Source organism: Alligator sinensis, unplaced genomic scaffold (assembly GCF_000455745.1).
Source record: "Alligator sinensis unplaced genomic scaffold, ASM45574v1 scaffold100_1, whole genome shotgun sequence".
Taxonomy (NCBI): domain Eukaryota; kingdom Metazoa; phylum Chordata; order Crocodylia; family Alligatoridae; genus Alligator; species Alligator sinensis.
The window spans coordinates 92125-112915 of record NW_005842193.1 but is presented as its reverse complement, the minus strand read 5'-3'; the positions used below and the strand labels follow the sequence as shown (position 1 = coordinate 112915).

The window sequence follows — 20791 nt, the reverse complement described above, 5'->3', positions numbered from 1 at the left end:
AATGCCCCTTCAGGGACTCTAACAAATCCTATTCCAGTCCACGATGGGGTACGATCTTGAGGATATTGGCGTTCAATTATGCTCACTCCCTAAAAAAGAGGGGAAAGTGATTGCAATATTGATAAATTAAACAGATTTAAAATATTCCCATTCAATGGAGGCAACAGAAATCTATAGTTACAGAAGCTTCAATGACCATGTATAGTAGCAGATTCTCTCTGCACTTACATGTTCTAGGTTCACTAATTTATACATTGCCTTCTAGAGAACCTAAACTCTTTTAAAAATACACAAACACCATTGTCCTTTTGTTTAAAATAGACCTATCTCATTACATTAAGACTGACTGAAACTATTGCACAATTCTTCATACATTTATTCACTGTGATGAGACGTTAAATTTATAATTCCATTCTACTTTAAATCACTGATCACAAATGAAATTGAGTTTGTAATAAAACAGACACACAAGGAAGTCACTAAAAAGCTACTGTTCCATTCCATAACAGATTCTTTACTTACAAGTTTTCATGTATTATTTGTACTAACAGAATTTGCCTCGTCACGCATCAGGCATGTAAACACATACCTAGATGCCCTATCTGAATGCCAATTACTTCTTGAGGCCTGTCTGATTAGAACAAGCCAAATCAAACCAAAACAGTAATTAGTGGGACATGTCTTAAAAAACTAAAAACAATGGCAGTCCAGGTAGAAGAGGACCATCAAACAGTAGGGTTTCTGGGAACAAATGGGTTAGAAACATATGGTTATTTCCTTTGGTCAGAGACTTCTGTTTTTTTTATCTGATACACTTTATACAAGCCCAGTAAGGGATATAGTAACAGGCTATGGAAGTATTTACTTTTCCTGTTTCAAATAGATCTAAGCCCATAGTTATCTGCATATAAATAAAATAACATCCCACACATTCCTGAGGAAACTGTCTCACGAAGAAGAGGCAAATTTTAAAGAAATGTCAATAGCAGGTCAGGATGCCCCTTCAAGCTTTCCCACATGTTTTTTAGAGAGAATTTGGGTATGCTCCTCAGCCTTCAGGCAGCAGGGCATAGTCTTTCAAAAAGGGTCATACAGTACAAGCCTTCCGTTGGAGAGAAAGGCGCTTCCAGGAACATTTTGTGAGATGGAGTCAGGTCTAAAATATTACATCAAGATGCAGGTTTTTTTAGACTCACTGGCCACATTCAGACAAGCAGAGGCATGCAGTTAGTGGCACCACAAGCCACACGCAGGGAATGTTAAAATGTGCCTCTACATAACACTGCAAATCTGCAGTGCAGTGCCAAAATTTACTACCAGGAAAACCTGGTAGCAAAAAAAAAAGCATGAGGAATAATGTGGCGCAGCACACATGACAGGAGTATGTGCTCGCAGACATGGAGGCTTGGTCCTCCAGGGAGATGCTCAGCTGCTGGCCAGAAAACTTCAGTTGTGCCCTGGCTCCTTCAGCACACAGGGAGCCAGGAGGAGCTGGGCAAGGGCCAAAGTGGAACAATTTGTCCCTCAACAGACAGGGGCATGTGCTGACACAAATTTGTGCTGCTACAATTTTTGCTGCTAAAAACGCATGCCCCTGCACATCTGGATGCAGCCACTCCATCTTGTGCTAGTACCCTATATGCAAGTGCAAAACTATTTATGCAATCTCCATGTTTTATAAACATTTTTAAATGTTAGCAAACCAAAATGAAAACAGGATTGGTTTAAACTGTTTCACAAGAATTTCAACATTCCAAACATCTTCACAAAAATAGGTTCCCTAGGGACAGAACTAGTCAGAAAATTAACGTAAAAATGTTCCTGAACTTCCCCTCCACTCAGTGAAGACACTTACATGCTGTAGCTAAGATTTCACATACTGGCTCAAGTCCTGTTCTATATTGACTTGCTTTTTATGGGTCTTCCTGTGTAACCTAACTTAATAAAAAAAGGGCTGGTTTTTCTAAAACCATGAAGTAGCTGCCTTTATTGATTTAGTTGAGAGAAACTTTTATCTGCTTCTTTCAGAGAAACCATGCCTCCTTCTGTATTTTCTTTTTGGAGCTTGTCACAACCCAAGGGTGTGATTTTTGTTTTGTGTGTGCTTTGGCGCCACTGAATTATTTTCCCGCCAAATTGTAGCTTTCTTTGCAGTGTGCATTTCTTCTTTGCAGCACAGAAATGCTCGTTGCAAAGAGTTCCCGCCATTTGTATTATAATTCGAGCCCCATTATTGGCTTGCATGAAATTATTCACACGTGGCGGCTAGTGATTGGCTTGCTAGCCATATAAAAAGCTTGAGTGGTTTCCGCCCAAGTTGGAGGACTCCACGAACACCAGGAGGAGCGATCTTCACGCTGTGTGAAGATCTCTAAGCGCTGCGGAGCCTATTGGACCCAGCGCATTTCAAGCAGGCAACAGAGGTCTGATCAGCCTCTAGCCTCTCCCCATCGCTGTTCGCAATCCTCGACGTATCCCTCTCCCTGCGCGCAAAAGGACCCACGGAGCCTCAACAACTCCGTGGGAGAGACCCGAGCTTGTCGTAGTCCTCAAATGAGGATTTAATCGGAGCTGTGCCTGGGAAACTGTCCAGCCTACACCGCGACCATCTTCGGTGTAAGTAAACAATCTTGAATCAACCATTACGCGTCCGTGCCTAATTCTAGCATGTCGCCTGTTCTCTCTGATCCAGCGTGCCCGGGCTGCTGGCCACAGCCCGCGCAGAGCACAGAAAGGGCCCGGATCGCTCCCGGCCCGCACAGAGCTAAGTATATTTGAGATAATTATAGTTGGAATCTAGTCAGTTTAAGACAAAGGTTGCATTCTTGACTAATAGGGAGTAGATTCTCCAACAGCAGACCTGCATCTTGGACACAGAGGGCTAAACTAACAGCAACTGACACCCTATTTGTCAAACACCTCTTTAGAGTCTAAATTCTAAACTAAAACAAAACAAAAACCCAAAAAGTTATAAACCTCCTAAATGAGTGGTTGTAGGGCTTCAATGTACACAAAAGCCATACAGTTCTCTTTGGGACTTTTAGTAAAACAAGCAAAAAGGTCAATGACAGCATTCCTGAGAAGTGACACAACCACCCCAGGTATGTATGGAACAAACAAAACCTCCCTGTCAGGAGGCAGATTTGCATATTCATTCATGCAGCAAGAGATCAAAGAAGTGAATTTAAAAAGAAACATTTCAGAACTATACCAAGGCCTTTTTCCTTTAGGTAACCCATGCAGTTACCAACTCCAAGCGTGGGAGCTCTGGCTTGAGAGTTCTTGGATGTGGTTTGATTTTGCATTTTCTATATCATCTCTGCAAAATGAAATAGTTAACACACTAGCGCTTTTCTAAAGTGAATTAAAAGATCACCAGGAATTCTCCACATTTCTCTTGCTCTGTATGCTGACATTCCAACTTACAGGACCAAAGTTGGCTTCCTCTGCTTCATAGATATAATGGTCTAATGAAATGAAATAATAGCCAGGTTCCACTTCACTGCACTGACGTCCAATCATATGGGGCCTGCACTCGCACTGTCCAGATTCACTTGAGCAGCTGCAATGTAAGAAGACTGAATGTATAGTGTGCATTAAGTGAGAAAATGCGTTACAGATGGAGACAGCTATAGGAATAGATTCTAACATACCCATTATATATTAATGGGACAAAGCCCTTCCAAACAGCAGTTCATCTCTCACCACCTTTGTAAGATTAGAGTCAACTTGCATGATTTGGAAGTTATGGTTAAAAGATTGTGGAGAGGACAGTGCCATCCCTGTTAAGGTTACCAGACATCCGTGTTTTCCCAGATATGTTCTCTTCTTAGATCCTCCAATCTCTGTCCAGGCGTGTTTTTTTTAAATATGATCAAATGTCCGGGATTTTGGTCAGCTCAGCTTTGAATTTTTTCTTAGCTTGCCCTAGCAAGGAGCTGCTTGGGGCTGTGGGGGTGGGGTGATTGGAAGCAGGATAACACATGTGGCTGGCATGCAGCCAGGCAGGATGGTGGGAGCAGCCATGGTGGCTGGATGAAGGTAAGTGTGTGGGGGGCGGGGGTTGGAGGGCCAGGGATTGGGGACTGTCCAGTAGGGCTGTGCAAAACAGCACTATTTCATTTCGGCTTCCCTTTTTGCCGTTTCGATGGGAGTGTTTTGAGTTTCGTTTAATTTCGAAAGCACTGTTCCATTTGGTTTCGTTGAACCTGTTTCACTCTTTCACCCATAGGCTATAATGGGGAAGCACGAAACTGCCTATAACTTTGTCATTTTTTGGCAGATTTGGATGTTAGCGCCTTCTGAGGGCACAGAGTCTGCCAAGTTTCAAGGAGATAGGTGTAGGGGGTTCTGGGAAACTGCACCTCAGGCTGCTGACAAGCAAAACTTGTGACATGTGTGACTATGTGTGTGTGTTAAGGTATGCCTTCACTGGTCCTGGGGCCTCTACATGACATGGTAGTGTGCCCCAGTGAGGCCTCCTCCTCCCCTACAGCCTCAGTCCAGTCCACCACGACATCAGGTAAAATAATAACTTAGTGAGGAGCACCACAGTAGCACCAGCAGCATCTCAGGCAGCCAAACTGTGACAGAGCCCTTCTTTCTCTCCTGCAGGAGCTTCTTCTCCAGCGTGCGTGTTAAGGCATGCCCTCACTGTCCTTCCCCTCTCTTCCCCCTCCCTCTCCTTACTTTCTGTTTCCCTGCAGGAAAGCCCAGCTCCAGCTGTGAAACTCGAAACTTCTGAAACATTAGGACTGCCCTCGTTTTGTTTCAAGGCTGTTTCAAAGTCCTTTGTTTCATTTCAGTTTTGTTGTTTTGAGCTTAAAACAAGTAGAAACAGTGTTGAAATGAAACAGCCAGCACAATTTCACACAGCCCTACTGTTGTTGGGGGGGCACTACTGGCGCTGGGGGAAGCTGTCTGGGTGCTGGGGCTGCAGCAGGGCAGGGGAGACAAGGGGGAAGTGCCTGTGGGTGGAGGGGGGGCTTTCAGGGGCAGCAGCGTGGCTGGGCAAGCAGCACCAGGGCTGGTGTCCTTGCTCACAGGGATGGGACAGCTGGGAGATGCTGAAGGGCTGGAGGGAGCAAGAAGCTGTGGTTCGGGAGTAAGGGGCACCAGCAGGGCTGAGGGGGCTGTGGCTTGGGAGTGAGGGGCAGTAGAGAGGCTGGGAACTGTAGGTCCGGAGTGCAAGGCACTTTAGGGATGGGGTGCTACAGGTTGGGAGTGAGGGATATCAGCATGGCCCAGGGGACAGGGTACCACGGGTTGGGTGTGAGGGGCATTGGCAGAGGCAGCAGTCTGTGGGTTGGAAGTAAGGGGCAGCAGTGGGGAGGGGAGGGGCTGTGGCTTGGAAGTGAGGGGCAATGGAATGGGCAGGGGCAGGGCACCAGCATATCACTGCCCCCCCACAATCATATACCTGCCCCCGCTTCCTCCCCCCCAGACAGGTGTCCTCTATTTTGGAACTGGAAATATGGTAACCCAATCCCTGTGGCATGGAGTGGAATGTGGCGATAGGAAAAAGTCCTAACAGAAGTTAATATAATGAAATTCCTTGTTTCATAACTAGCTATTTTATTTTCTACATAAACCAGAGATGCATAAGCTGAGCTGTTGCTCATGAAAACTTACGCATCAGATTCAGTAACTCTACAAGGTGTACCTCTCACTTGTCCTTCTACCCGAGTAAAATAGTTTTACTGACACTCAGGCTGCAATAGACATCACCCTTGTGCCACCATAAAATGTTTTATGGTGGCACAGAACCTGAGCATACAGATGTCCATGCTTCTTGTCATGCCACAAATACCCAAAATTGTGGCTATGACAATCTGTAACAATAATTTATGCTGCCTTTTCACAGTGGATGTCTGTTTGATTATAATGCAAGAGTGTGGGCAGGCAGGGGCTAACTGTGCTCTCCAGCCATCCTGGATGATACTCCTGGGGTCTCAGGGGCCTGATACTGCAAGACAATGGTCCCCAACACCTGGCTCCAACCCAGAGCTTGCATCTACAGGTGTGGAGTGTGAAACCCCATAAGCTCCTCTACTCCATGCTTACAAATGCACTCCCTGGGAAATCCTGTGCAGGTGCAGAGTGGGGAAGTGCAGTTTCCTGCTCTGCAGGGGAAATTCCAGACTGCAAGTCTGCAGGTATGAAGGGGCCTGATCCTGCAGGGGGATCCTAGGGGCCCAGTGTTACAGAAGCAGGGTATGGCACCATGAAGTGGACTCCTGTAGGGGATTCCCATTGCACACACATCACAATGCTGTGTGCTGATCCAGGGTATGTGACTGCAAGTGGAGGAACCCCCATGATCCTGGGGATTACTCAGTTTACAGACCTGTGCCGTGGGTCAGGACACAGCACCCAGGGCCATGGTCCTACAATATCAGGACCCTGAAGTCCTTGGAGCAGCAGGAGCCCAACCCTGCAGGACAATGGCCTTGGGTGATACCTGTAGACACCAATGAAGCAGATCAACTGTGTTGGGATGTGGCTGATGTCATGGCTGATCTCACTTCAAAGACAAATCTGTTTTTAGCCTTAGTGATTCTCAGTCACCTTTCTCTATTTTTTGAATACTAAAGATTCTAACCTTGTTTCCAGGACTTTCTTTTGATTACCCTGAAAGCATCCATGCAATATTAAAAGGATTCTACTCTTTAAGCAGATTCTATTCCTGAATTAAACTGGTCAAACATTTTCAAATGGATTTCTTCTCAATGAGAAATATCTTTTTTTTGTGTAAATCAAATTTTTTGCAGAAAAAAAACTCCAAAAATCTTCTGTTTCTCATGAAATGTTCTGGACATTTTAAATTGCCATTTTAAATAAAATAAAAATAGTAATAAAAGTTTTTACTAAAAGTTTGCTGTAAAGAAATCAATTAAACTGTGAAAAATAGCAAACCACTTAAAACAGAAATAACTAAAAAATGATGAGTAGCCTCTTATACTGAGTCTTTTTTTTTTAACCAATATTTAAGAAAGCAGGACAGAAAGCAAGAGTTACTTCAACCACAACTTTAAGCTCTGTCTCCATTAGCTTCCTTTAGTTTCCTCCAGGAGGAAAAGCCATTCTATGCAAAGAAAGCCAAATGCCTTAGCTGTCCCAAAGGAGTATCCAGAAATTATCCTTTGGATTGATTTTAACATTTATGGGATATTTGTCCTATCTGGAGAATGAGCTCACTTCCTGGGCTATGCTTAATTCTGTTCCTGTGGTGATATTCCCAGATTCAGAACTAGGTTTTCAAGCCAGCTACGGGTGTTTCAGCACTGTCTATGCACCCCAATTAAAGAGCCAGAAAACTGGAATGAAGCAGCTGAATAGAAAAATCTTCAATTGGGCAAATCTCACCTCTTCCCAAAGGGCTACTTGTAAACTAGCAAACAAACCTGGTAGAAGCAAACAGTTAGACTGTTGTGTGCCAAGCAGAACCTTCAGAAGAGTGCACAGTTCTCCAGGGAGCTTTACAGAGCCCAAAGGGAAGTACAGCTGTTTGCTTTCCTGCCAGCCAAATAACTACCTTCCCCAAATGGTTTTGCAATTGCTGCTATTAGCATACCTGGGGGAGACTGCAAATCCTTACTCCAATAGTCAACAACCCTCCACGCCTGCCCACCCCCACCAGACAGAAGAAAAAAAAAAGTTGGATCCAGAAATTTATTAAGTGTAGATGATATCCCCTGTGAAGGGGAAAAGGCAAGGAGGAATGAAACTTGCAATCTAAATAACTACAACTATGTAAGTTATTCAGATACAGATGGGGAAGATCACTTGGGGAAGATAACACTGACATGGTGCTATGAACTGCAGGTAATCTCACTGGTTTGCTGTATTTATGGAACAAATTGTTTGCTGAAATCATCATGAAAGTTTGGGCCAATATGGTTTGTTCTTTACGCTCATGCACTGGGCCCATTAAAGTCCTGAAAGAAGTGGTTTTACTGTCCCATAAAACTGTCAAAAATGTCTCTCATTCCACAGTGGGACAAAACCAAAGCGTTTTGCGATGATGTATGGAGGAGGGAAAAAACAGAGCCTAGCTTCAGAAAGCATGCGTTTGGTACTATCATCTCCTACAGTGCAGACCCTGTCAAGACCCTGGCAATTCAAGACTGACCCATCTCTGAACAAAAGTTCCATCTGGTTGTGAAAAGTCTTTCCTGATGAGAATTTCTTTATAACTACTCCCCTTCCACAAAATGGTTGTTTTGTAAAATGATCATTTTCTGAATGAAAACAATAATTAGGTTGGGAATTTTTCAATAGGTCATACTCCCCCTACCACAGACAGCAGTCCAGAGGGCAGAGCTGTTCCAAGCAGACAGGTTGTCCCCTCCTGTGCTAAGAGGAGGGCAGCTCACAAGCAGAGCTTTGATTCACCCCCAATACACCTAGCAGTGTAGCCTGGCCAGTGCTCCAGGGTAAAAATGCTTCATCAGCCCTGGGGCTGGTGCAGGAAAAAAGCGGGAAGTACACGGATCCTGAGACGCAGCCTGATCTATGGTCTGTTCCTGAAACAGTGTGGCTATATGTTTCTTCAAATATGGGGCACAATCACAACTGACCCTGTTGCTAATATCACACCCTGGGTGGCCTGAAGCACAATAGTCCTATCGAAGAACATAAAAAGGGGGAGAGTGCTTTCACTATCACCTAATGACATTACAGCTTGCAGCTAGCCCCTGAGTTTCCCCAGCAGAGATAAACCCTAAACAATGTGGCGGCAAATGAAGCAGAACTTATAGTGGTGAATGATTAAGAGAGTGTACCTGAAATGAACTTACTTATTATTTAGCGCTCCCCCTTGATCACAGTCACAAGGCCGACATCCATCCATGTCATTGCTTAGACCCCAGTGTTCAGGCTGCAGAACAATAGGCCATTAAAGCTGCAGTGAGGTGTTGATTTAACAGAGTCTAGCTCACACCCTAAGCACAGCCCTGGTTTTTTATTTTTAAACAATACAAAATAATGCAAGTGAATCACAGACACAGAGAACTGAACACACAATTATTACACCAGCCCTTTTATAATGCTGTCACTGAGACATACCCAATATGCTGTTGGCTTGCTTGTTTCTCCAAAGCCAGCAGCAGTGTACTCTGCATCATGTCTGGAAGTTAACAAATCTAGGCCCTTGCAGAAGCAGGGTGCAGGCAGGAGCCAGGTCCAAGCTGTGTCCTTGACAGAAAGTGCCCTTCTGGCCGCCACCCTTTCTCTTTTTCTTTGACTTGGAAGGTTTCCAGTTCACAATCAGGGCTGTGTGGCACCAGAAAAGGGGCATTTTCATTGGCTTGGGACCTGGATACCTAACTAGTTCAAGCTGATAACTTCACCTCCACCTAGAAATTGTAGGTGGAGATTAACAGAGCACTGGCTTAATGTGCTCTGTCTGTGGGAAATGCTGCTAGTGCACGATTTTGTTCTTGTTATTCTACATCATGTTCTCAAGAGAAACAGTTGACATGCTCAGATTTTCTACAGGGTTTACTGTCAAACAACTCAAATGCATGTATGCACCTGTATATAGGCCCACCCCGCATAAAGCTGGAATAGCCCTTCTGATTATATGGTTGCTAGTTTTCAAGAGGAGTGCTATGTACCTGAGCCTTTCACATCTTAGAGATCTGCCTCACATAACATTTTGTCAGTCTAAGTTTTATAACCAAGTAAAGATTGGAGACTACAGTTAGTGGGTTATGCAAGTGTTGAATATCCCCGAGCTATCTGCCTAATCTGCAGGCAATGCCGAGTTGTAAGATCTCTACATATTAGAATTTGTCCCAGAAGTTTCTTGTAAGAAGAAAACTGCATAGTCTGCTCCAACATCGCCCCCCCGACAAAATGAGGCTGATTGTTTGGTCTTCCAATATTTTTCACTTGCCCACTCCCTTTCTGGCTTACTTTCCAACTCACTTTAAAACATGTTCAACATCACTTTACATTTAGAAGTACCTATTTCCACATGGCTGTTATTAGTCAGTCACAGATCCCTGACACCATCTCACTCTCCACTCTGCCTCTTTCAGGTAAGTGTATTTCTCTATTATAAATCTATTCTTATAGCCAAACTACTTACCAAACATTGGTCACAGTGCTTTCCTGTTACTAGTCGCTTACAGTAGCAGTTTCCTGTTTCTGAATCACAAGGATTCCCTCCAGGAAGAGTCCCCAAAGGATTACATGCACAAGCTTTATTGAGAAATACAATTAATTAAATAAATCAGAACACTGGATTTTAGTTATATTTTACAAGTTATTTAATACAAATATTTACAATAAGGATTTCTTTCACTTCCCAGTCAATAGATTTATTATGAACTTTTTTTGAACAATGTTCCTCCTAGCAAAACTGCCTTAGATTAAATTAAAAGCTTAAATCAAAATAAATGAAAAAAGATACTTTAAATGTTTCAACTGAATTTAATACTAAAGACAACTTCTGAGGGAAGAGGGGGGAATCTCAATTACATGACATCTTCAGGTCACATTCTTCCCTCTTTACCCAAGCCACAGTGAATACAAGAGATTCTTCCTCTACACCTAACTCTTCCATGAAGCACTTTTGATCACATGCATATGAACACTGGTATGTTGCTATTTCATAGGATTTCTACTTACATAGACATCCGGTTGGGTTATCTGAACTTAATCCATAAAATCCTTCTTTGCAGATATCACATCGTTCCCCTTCCACAAAAAATTTACAGCGGCACTGTCCAGCAATAAGGCCAGCAGAGAAGTCAGTATAACGATCACATATTCCACCATTTTGGGAACCCGCTGGATCACAAGTACAAGCTAAAACGGAAGCAATGCATATGTCTTACTAACCACACCAAAAGAAACAGCCAGCACCTAGACTGGATTGCTATTGCTCATTCACTGTGTAGGAGTTAGGTATTATTATTATTATTATACTCAAGTTTTTTAACATAAGGTAACTGAATAGTTTCCATATCCAGCATTTTAAACACAGAAAAAAAGAACAAAACAAGTTTAGCCAGGATCTCCTTAAGAAGAACCTTTGTTCAAGAACACTCAGTGACTGAAAGGAGAGGAACAAAACAGAAGGATACAGGAGCTGCTGCTTCTGAATACTTTAACTGAACACCTTGGTTGTCAAAGTATAGACACAATGGGCTCTACCATTCAGAGGGATGGTGTTGCACTTACGCTCGCAGATGTTTGGGTCCTGTATATTTCTTTCTGGATGCTGGAAGTAAAAGGGTTTGCATTGCTCACAGTTGTGTCCCATTGTGTTATGCCGGCAGTTATCACACACTCCACCACTGGTATTTCCAGTTGTGATGTATACAGCCATATCAAAATGGCAGTGGACTGAGTGTCCATTGCAATTGCACCCTGAAATACAAAACAAAAATGGAAATAAGAACCTAGTTCTAGTGAAGAAATAAGTTTTCAATGTAACATTATTCTTAAATGAACTGCAAAGACATTATTCTATAACAACCAAAAAGCTCATAAACCACCTATGTAAAAATGCATCAAACTCTAAATGTAAATAGTAACACATGATTCAGTATTTCTAGTTATTTAAACTTACTTTTACATGCATTACTATTGCGGCCTTCAGCTGGTTTCCATGGTAAATCATGGTAGAAATCCAAACACTGTTCACAGTTTAACCCTTTGGTATTATGCCTACACATGCAGTGCCCATGGACCTATTGCAAGAAAAGGAAAACAAATGTAATATATTTAGTTATAGACAATGAAGGGATGGGGAATACCCAACACAATCCAGAGAATTCACTTGAATGGAAATATAAGTCATTATTTTCCACCCACTTGCAGAATGACCAATGTATATTCAGCAGACTTTTATTGACATGAATTGGATAATAAATGCCCATAAAGGAGGACACAATCCTGTACACAAAGGGCCAGACTGTGAGCCCCTAGTTCAAGTCAATGAAAATTCACTTGCACAAAAGGAGACCCATCTTCTTCAATGGAATTATTTGGGTGAGTAAATATCTACCAGTAAGAACAGGTGACACACAGTTTGACCTAACATGACCTCAGAAACACATCAGGGCCAAATCATTACTTGTCTACTAGCTAACAACGTAAAATTAAGTTACCAAAACACTGATTCATCTAGTCTGGTATCTTCCCTTCAGCAGTGCCTATCAAAGATTGTTTGGTGAAAATGGGGAGAAACCCATACAAGTCACAATTATATAGCTATCAAAACCATGGCTCAGACCTCAGTATTTATAGAAATACTGGAGGTACAAAGAAGTGCTGCTTTGACAGCTGCTATCTTGAATGATGAGGGGATCAGAGCTAGAACCTTTATCTGACTGAGAACTGAGCTCTCTTCAACACTCACAGCCACCATGGCTTGGACATGGAGCAGGATCCACAGTGCACTGACTAGTGGATACATTCTCACAAACAAGACTAAACCAGAGCCTCCTCCCCAATGAGAAGCCCACTCCTAGGCTTCCCCTGAGACTTGGTAGCAGCTCAGACAATCCCTCCTTGAGCATAACTCCACTTCCCAACAGATCAACCCTAACACACCCTCCTTTCCAGCTGATAACTCAACCATCTGCTCTCCCATCTTCAACAAGAGTCATACTTCAGTCCATTTGGAAAAAAAAAAAAAATCACAGGAAAAAACTATGATTTGGTGCAAAAGAGAATGCAACTGCCCTGTTGTATAATACTATTAAAAAGGGTTTTATTTATGAGACCTTCCAACGGATCAACTTTTTCCAAGCACTGTGAAAACTGAGACCTTTACAATTTTTTCTTATGCTTTAGAATATAATGCTGGTGCTCCTTTTGTTCAGTAAGATAGTTGACCTTTTGGCTCAAGCATTTGCATGAATAATATCCCACAACAACATGTATAAGTTAGTGCAAGGTTTCATTAAAAATAATCGTTTTTATATCCATTTCAAGTCATTGCCTTTTACTTTAATCAGGTCTTTAATGTAATTAGAAAGAAAATGGGATGTTAAAGTAATATAAAACTGTTCTTCGCTACTCATGATTGACCAACATAATACATTTTAAAAGGTAAGCATCATTTTATATGAAGCCAAATAAAGGGCCAACTTCTATCACTGGTGGGGCACCTGGCTTCACACCTTACTGCAGGGATGGGCAATTATTTGGCTGGGGGACACTTAATGAGTTTTGGTGAGCTGTTGAAGGCCGCAAGAGTAGCTCCGCCCCTTGACAGGTGCCCAGCCCCTGGGCGCCATTGTGGGACCAGAAGTCTCACCCCTAGCCGCCTGACCTTTGCCAACAGAAGTCCCTCCCCTGGTCCCGGAAGTACTCATTTTGGAGGGGGTTGCCATCTGAACCAGTAAAAACCCCAAAGCATGTACTAAAGATCAAACATCTACTATAACGTATTTTAATTTTATTACAAAAATATTTTTGTCATTCCTTGAGTTTGTGTAGCGTATATAGAGGTGACTGCATAATAGGTCAAAAATAAAGTCTTACTCTTGTATTTTGTGTGTGGGGTGTGGTGGGGGGGGTGTGTATGGTGGGGTGTGGGTGCATGTGGGGTTTGTGAATGGGTGTAGGGTACGTTGCAGGGTACATTTCAGGGTGTGTGTATGTGTGTGGGGGTGGAGGCAGGATGTGGGGTTTGTGGGGTGTGAGGGAAGGTGGGGGGCTGTGGGGACCCCCCACAAACTTCCCCCCCATGGTGCACAGCTCCTGCCAGTGGCAGCAGGAGCAGCAGGCACGGCCCTTGGGGCACTTGAGAGTCATACAGGTGCTGCAGCCCAGCTACGCACAGCTCCGGCCAGAGCTGCACATGGTGGCAAGGAACGCAGCCTGCCTGGCCCACCTTTATCACAGTGGGCTCCCTGCAGCATACATGCAGCTCCCACCACGGGAAGCCCTGCATGATGGAGCCAGCTGCCTTCCCCCCCATGTGCAGCTGCCGGGAGTCTGCCAGAAGTGGCGGGGAGCTCCACCCCATTTCCATGGCAGCAGGCAGCAGAGAAGGCAGCTGGCTCCATTGTGTGGGGATTCCCCTGGTGGCGCTGGGAGCTGCACATGTGTTGCAGGGAGCCCTGTGCAATAGGGGAGAGCCACGCAGGCTGCGCACCTTGCTGCCATGTGCAGCTCTAGCTAGAGCCGCACAGTTAGGTAGCAGCGCCTGCGAGGGCCGCGAGTGTCTGCTGCCTACTACTGCACACTGTTGTGGGGGGAGGTCCTCACACACACCCTCCCTTACACCTGCACACTGCCCACCTGAGCTCTGCACTCCCACTGTCACCTGGATGCGGGTCTGTGCTCCTGCTAGTCCCAGCCCCAAGCTCCCTGCCTCTACCCTGCTGCAGCCATCCCCTCCCCCTGTCACAGCTCCCCCTGTCCCCACCGTTTCCCTACCTGTTGGCTGGAGCAAGTGCTGCAGCAGGGAGATGAGGGAGAGCCGCTGGACACCAGGGAAGCCTAACAGGTCCCCCGGTGCCTGCAGCAGTGGCAGCAGCAGCCCCACCAGGAAGCTGTGCGCTAGCTGGGCTGGGCCTTTCCACGCACCAGGGTGGGAGCGAGGTGTAGGGGTTGAGTGGGGTACAATTGGTGGGTACCTGTAGGCTGGATGGAATTTTCTGGAGGGCCAAACCCGGCCCATGGGCCATATTTTCTCCACTCCTCCCTTAATGTCACTACTCAGCAGGATCAAATGGAGCAGAGTGAGGTACAAGGGGCTCCAACAAGGTTTTGCTGTGAAAAAGTGCAAGTATTTACCATTCCTTCCACTTCTTCGCTAAAACCTTCTACTGGTGCACACTCACTGGCATGTCCATAACAGAAACAGTTCCCACGAACCACCATGTCATAAATGGCATAGTAGTACTTCTCTTTGATTTCCATTCTAGAATCCAAAAGGTTGTCTCCCAAAGTGTGCAACTTGGTGAATTTGATTCTTAAATTTGTGATCTTTAATAGGTCTGCAGGGAAAAATACAAACAAACATCTCCTTGAATTGAAGGAAGCCAAGACAGCTGCATGCTTGGAGAAACTTGAGCTGGAAACTGGAAAAACATTTAGGATACAAGCTTCCTTATATGCCCTCATAAACAAACCATATGATTAGTTCTATTTGGATGACAGAAACAAGTATCCTAACACAGACCAAATAAAAAAAGTGTTATTTTTTCACAGAAAGATCTCCCAGGAAGGTAACAAACATTATTATAAATTAACTTGACCTTTTCTTTACATATTGCTCAATATTATTAAAACCTATTTTTCTCTCATGTTTGGCAGTGATAAAACATTCTACTCACACCTATACAATAAGACATTCCTTTTCATTTCTCTTTGCAAGCTTTGATCAAACGGAAACATTTGACCGACGTAGCAGACAGCCTTTTACTTCACTAGTTTTCCTTTGCTCTCTGACCCAGCTTTATACTGACAGAAATTAATGCAAGTTTTGAGAGAAAATGGATATTAAAATCCAAACTAAGGGATCAACCATACATCCTTTATAGATGCAAAGCACCTAGCAAGTTTCTTTCACACTTTATAATTCCATATAGCAATACACTTGTATATTGTGTACTTGCATTCCTTCATCCCAATGACTCTAAATGACCACTACATTAATTTTAATGTCTCGAGAGATAACCCTGCAATCAGATGTCAGGCAGATCTTTAATATTATATTAAATAATAATGTTGAACCCAAATGTTCAAGAATAATGAGTCATATTCCTGAAATCATAAGCGTGGCAAAAATATGTTGATTAAAGTAATAATTTTACAGTTCCCTTTGTATTTTGGTTGTTATGCTTTCAGTGGGTCATCTTTTTAAGCTTTCATCTACAACAGAGAGAATTAGAAACTTGTTTTGTTTTTTTTGACGAAAGCCAAGATTCCAGCATGACCCAGCAGCTGAGGCTTTAAGAAAACCACCAAATATAACAATATAACTCACAATAAAATTATTGGGAGTTAGAGACACTGGTTTTTATCCCTGTGTAGACCCCCATTAAAGCTCATGGAGAGGGAACAGTTCCATAAGTGTGGTGCTTTGGTTGCAGGACAGGTCACTGAGCAAGGATGATCATTTTGATTGTTAAAAATTAATTAAAACATTTGTTAACATGGAAATGTAAGGTAACTGCACGTACTCTGAATCCTTGGACTATATGGGTCTTCAATTCTAAAAGCGGGATCTAAAACACGAAATATGACCTAAAGGAAGAACGGAAAATTAAAGAATCAACCTTTAAATTAAGGGAGCTTGAATTTTTTAAGATAAAGTCTTTATCGTATATATAAAAAACCCTCCAACCTCTCCCTCAGTTGAAGGCTCAATGTCAGAATATCGGGAATCACAAATGATATCGTCTACTTTCTTCATGGGTCCAGTTGAAACTCCAGGAAACGAATTCTCACAATCATATGCAAAGTATCTATATACTTGCCAGGTTTTTCCAAAATCAGATGATCTTTCTATAAGCATTGCAGCTGGGCGGAATGCCTGAAAGAAGGAGAAGAATGAATCAGACCATATGTATGTGTTACTTGGATTATCTCCATCACTTAATTAGAACAAACAACCGGTGTGCCAGGATTTAAACGCCAGCCCTATCTTTACCCCAAATATTTTTTATTTTACCCTTTTTTCTTTTTTCCTCCTGTTCATACTACCATTACTACTACAGGACAGGCTTTGGAAACTGAATATGGCCAAGCCTTCTTTTGAATCCAATACAAACCAGGGAATTTCTTTAAAATAATATTTAATAACGGATACTCAATTAAACAAACAATAATGCAACAAATTTAGAATGTGTCTTTAAATATAAAGCTGGTAAGATTCTAGAGTCCTATTCAAAATCAATGTGAGAGTAAAATTTTTTAGAACATTTTTTGATTTTCTTTTCTTCAGTGAAGAAAACACATTCCCTCATTACTTATTTCTTCATCTGTTCTTCATTCAGTCCAGACCCACAGGAAAACCTAATGGGTCCCTCATTTCCTGTCACACAGGGGAAGGATGAGAAGGAGGGAGGGTATCCAGTTTTAGTTTTTTTCCCCTTCTGAACATTGTTCTCTGAGAGCCTTGCTAAGTTTCTTCTTGCATGGAGAAGTGTAATAAGACTTTCCACCTTTCCCTCTGATATCTGTCTGTACTATCTTCCTTTATACCTTATTTATTATCCTGTTGGTTGAACTAAAAACTGTTTTATCCCCAAGTATGAAATTCATCTTCATTCTGTACAAATATGCTCCATTTCCAATGATTGTTTTAGCTGGCTTTGACCAAACTCTGGAATTAGATATTTATCTAAAGTGGATGGCTCTTCTACTTGCCTACAAGTATTATAACAATTACAAAAAGAATTAGCTATTGGGATAAATAAGATTCTTAATTCAATCCCATCTTTAAAATCCTGGCTAATCTGGAATTATAATCACTTAAAACATTAAATGAAATTTAGAATTCAAACATGGATTTAATATATGGCTTGTGGTAAGGACAAGGTTCACCGAAGTGTTATATACTTATGGAAGATCCTAAAAAAAGCCAAATAAGAGCAGTACTGTTACAGCTACAAGCAAAGTCTATTGGTGCCTCATACCTAAAACTGACATCCAAGTTACAGACTTGTGTCGTACCAAACAAAAATCTAGCAATTTAAGACTTATGGCTGGTCAAGTGCAAATTCCACCAGAGCAAACTCAAAGTGGATCACTCAAAGTAACATGCACCTCCCTGATTGGTGTCAAGTGCTATGCTTCTCACTCAAAATATTACCCACATCCAACACTATGCAGCATATAGGCTTTCATTTTTACTATGGACTTTCTTTTAATGCACACATTAATCCTTCCCACTTATACTCAACCATTACACCTTAATTCTGACCTCATCCAATGGTGAGGTAAAAAATGGTGATATTTTACCAACACATATCTATGTGGCACTGGAAAAGTATACAATGAAGCATTTATCCATGAAAAGGTCCATGGTCAAAGTTAAGTCTTGGTTTAGGTTTTGGTGTTTTTGTAGATGAAAGGGAATTCCACAGGGTTTTGAATCAGTAAATGAAAATAGTGAATTCCTACCTCCTCATGCCTTCAGGTCAAGACTAGATGCCTCCACCTAAAAATCCTGGGTCCATAGATCAATGCTAATATTTATTCATGTGAAGAGCTATTCATGTTTTATTACTGTGTACTGTATATTACTATAAGCCCTAGGAGCTCCATTCTGGGGGTACCCGGGAATTCATTGGACTGAGTACAAGTACAGAACAAAGACAATTATTCAACTAAGAGTTTACAGCCCATGGATCCCTGCACTGCCACGCTCTTCTTGAAATCCTTTCACAGTCCACAACTCCTTTCAGCCTGGTATGGTTACCCCCTCTAGCTCTCCTGTTCCCACATGCCCTCTACCTGCAGGTCACCCCCTCTAGCTGCCCGGTTCCCACATGCCCAAGTCCAGTCCTGCACTTTCCACACCCAGTTTAGAAATATGAATATATATGTAACAGACATTTGACAAGTTACACACACACACACACACACACTGGAAGCGGCCAATCTCAGGGGGTGCACGTGCACCTGTGTGCATCCCCTACGCGTTACCAATGTACTGTACTACCAAAAAAACAGCTGTCCTAAAACCTAATATGTAAAACCTGGAGCCTGAATACCATCATTTACATGGGAAAGAACTAGGATTTTAGTCCTGCAATAAATATAAGTATCAGCAAAATGTGAACTAAGGAGTTGCTGCTAACGCCTCCATGTACTTTAAGACATATGGTACATAATCTGTCTTTCCAAGACATCTGCATGAAAAGGAACAAAGGCACATTGTATACAGATGTTCTTTCTTCCTGGAAATGTCTTCACTTGCCAAGTGAAAAGGAACACTAAAGCCAATTTTAAAGAAAGACCTTGCTGATATAATTTGATTTTAATAATCATTTTGTAAAACACACACAATAAAAACAACCAAAAGAGCAGATTTTCCCAGCTACTCTTTCTGCTGCTTTCCACAATCTCAAAGTCAAAATATAATATGCAAAACATCCCTACTATCTGAGTTCAAGAGCAACAGAGGTGTGGTCAGCCCTTCTAAGAGTCAGGCCATTTCTTCCATTTTTGTTACAAAGCTCAAACGAGCAATATAAGAGGGCTTTAATCTTACATTTTACAAAAGTTTGGGCTTCACCCAAAGCAGAATTTATCTGTGCATACTGACAGAGCCAGTTACAATTGAAGCCAATATTCTTATAAATTCAAGCTCCCCTGCATTCCAAAATTATTAGCATTTTCAATTGCACGTATTAAGGCCTGCTTCTTCAAATCTGGGACATTACATATTTCACCTATATAAATATCTTCATGGGTATAAACCAGGAGGTACACAGCCAGTTAAGACTGCAACTACCATCCATGACAAACATTAGATTACACAGTGCTCTGGTTTGTGATTTGCGAGAATGATATGGATTCCTCACCTTGAAGGTCATGATGAGATGAGTGAAATGGAATTCAGCCTCCAGATTGAGCTGAAGAGTTACATTTTCCAAACCTACAGAAAACAGAAAAAGGAAGTTGCACAGTAAATAAGAGCATTTGTCAGTTAAGATTTAACTCAAACATTTTTTAAAGAGCTCTTTACTCTGGTAGGATAAAGACCCTTTTTCCTTGCCAGTCAGATTAGCGCTATAACATACATTAGGGATTTGCTGTGGGGATGCTGAAGACACAGTATTTGCCAACTTTCTAAATGTAATGCAACACAGGGTTGCCTGTTGCATTTATGAAGTGCTGTAAGTGCACTTGGTCTTTATGGTGTTTAGTGCATTTAACTTTCACCCATTATCTGTGGTACAATTTGCTATGCTTTATAAATGGGAAGCTGAGGCACAGGGAAATTAAGGGACTCATCCAAAGTCATACACAATGTGCATAACTCACCTGGGATCAAGCCTTCTGCAGAGGCCTAAAAGAAAGGGAATCTTTGCAATTTTACAAAGTTAAAACCCTCCCTGGCTGACACTTCCTTCCCCATGTGCACTAGGACTTTATGTAATGGAAATAAATCATGATTCTTTCTACTAGGAATTATAACTGCTGAGAACTCAATCAGAAGAATTCTGGCACTGCACAAATGGTTTTCTGCCTAGGAATGTGAGTTTGTGAAAGTTTGGAAACAGTATAGGAATGAAGACTTATACACAGCAGAGTTCCACTGGCTCAGTACCCAGCAGGTATATACAATAGGTTCTCTGTAGTGCATGTTCTCTGCCCAGTGCACATCTATTCTAGTTTCACATGTGGGGATGTCCATTTCACTTGCTGTCATTTGTGCAGTACTGCACAGTGCAAAGTGCAGGGTGATTTCCCTCTTGTCCCCATGTGGCAGAACGTGAAACTGCATTACTTTTATCCAAGTGATTCCCAAAGGATGTGCCACAGAGAGTGTGAAGCATGCTGTGAAAAATGGGCAAGATGGCCCATGGACCAGATGGGGCCCATGACCCAGATGTGGAGCTGCGGACAAGTGAGTAAACAGTGCTGCCAATTTTAATCTGGAAAACGGGTGCCCCAGGTATCAGAAGTTTGGGGAACACTGCTTTTATCTTAGAGTGTATAAATGAGCTAAGGTTGCTAAACAAAAGATGATATAAGGGATGACTTGGGGCTGGAAAGGGACAGGCACTCATCTTTAGTTGCTGGCAACACTTAAATGGTAGCCCCTGCAAAAGGCTCTACATCTTCTATCAGCTACTGGCTAGTG

General features: G+C 42.5%; 1 protein-coding gene across 1 annotated transcript in view; it reads right to left on the bottom strand.

Moving 5' to 3' along the window:
* LAMB1 (laminin subunit beta 1) overlaps positions 1-20791 on the bottom strand; it is a 67953-nt gene that overhangs the window by 44952 nt on the left and 2210 nt on the right. The window contains 12 exon segments of the mRNA XM_006039417.1: positions 1-2; positions 5-89; positions 3427-3562; positions 8799-8878; positions 10094-10206; positions 10636-10815; positions 11191-11379; positions 11582-11702; positions 14764-14966; positions 16155-16218; positions 16319-16507; positions 19506-19579. The exon segment at positions 1-2 is cut by the window's left edge and continues 66 nt beyond it. Of these exon segments, the coding sequence (XP_006039479.1) occupies positions 1-2; positions 5-89; positions 3427-3562; positions 8799-8878; positions 10094-10206; positions 10636-10815; positions 11191-11379; positions 11582-11702; positions 14764-14966; positions 16155-16218; positions 16319-16507; positions 19506-19579 (1436 nt within the window).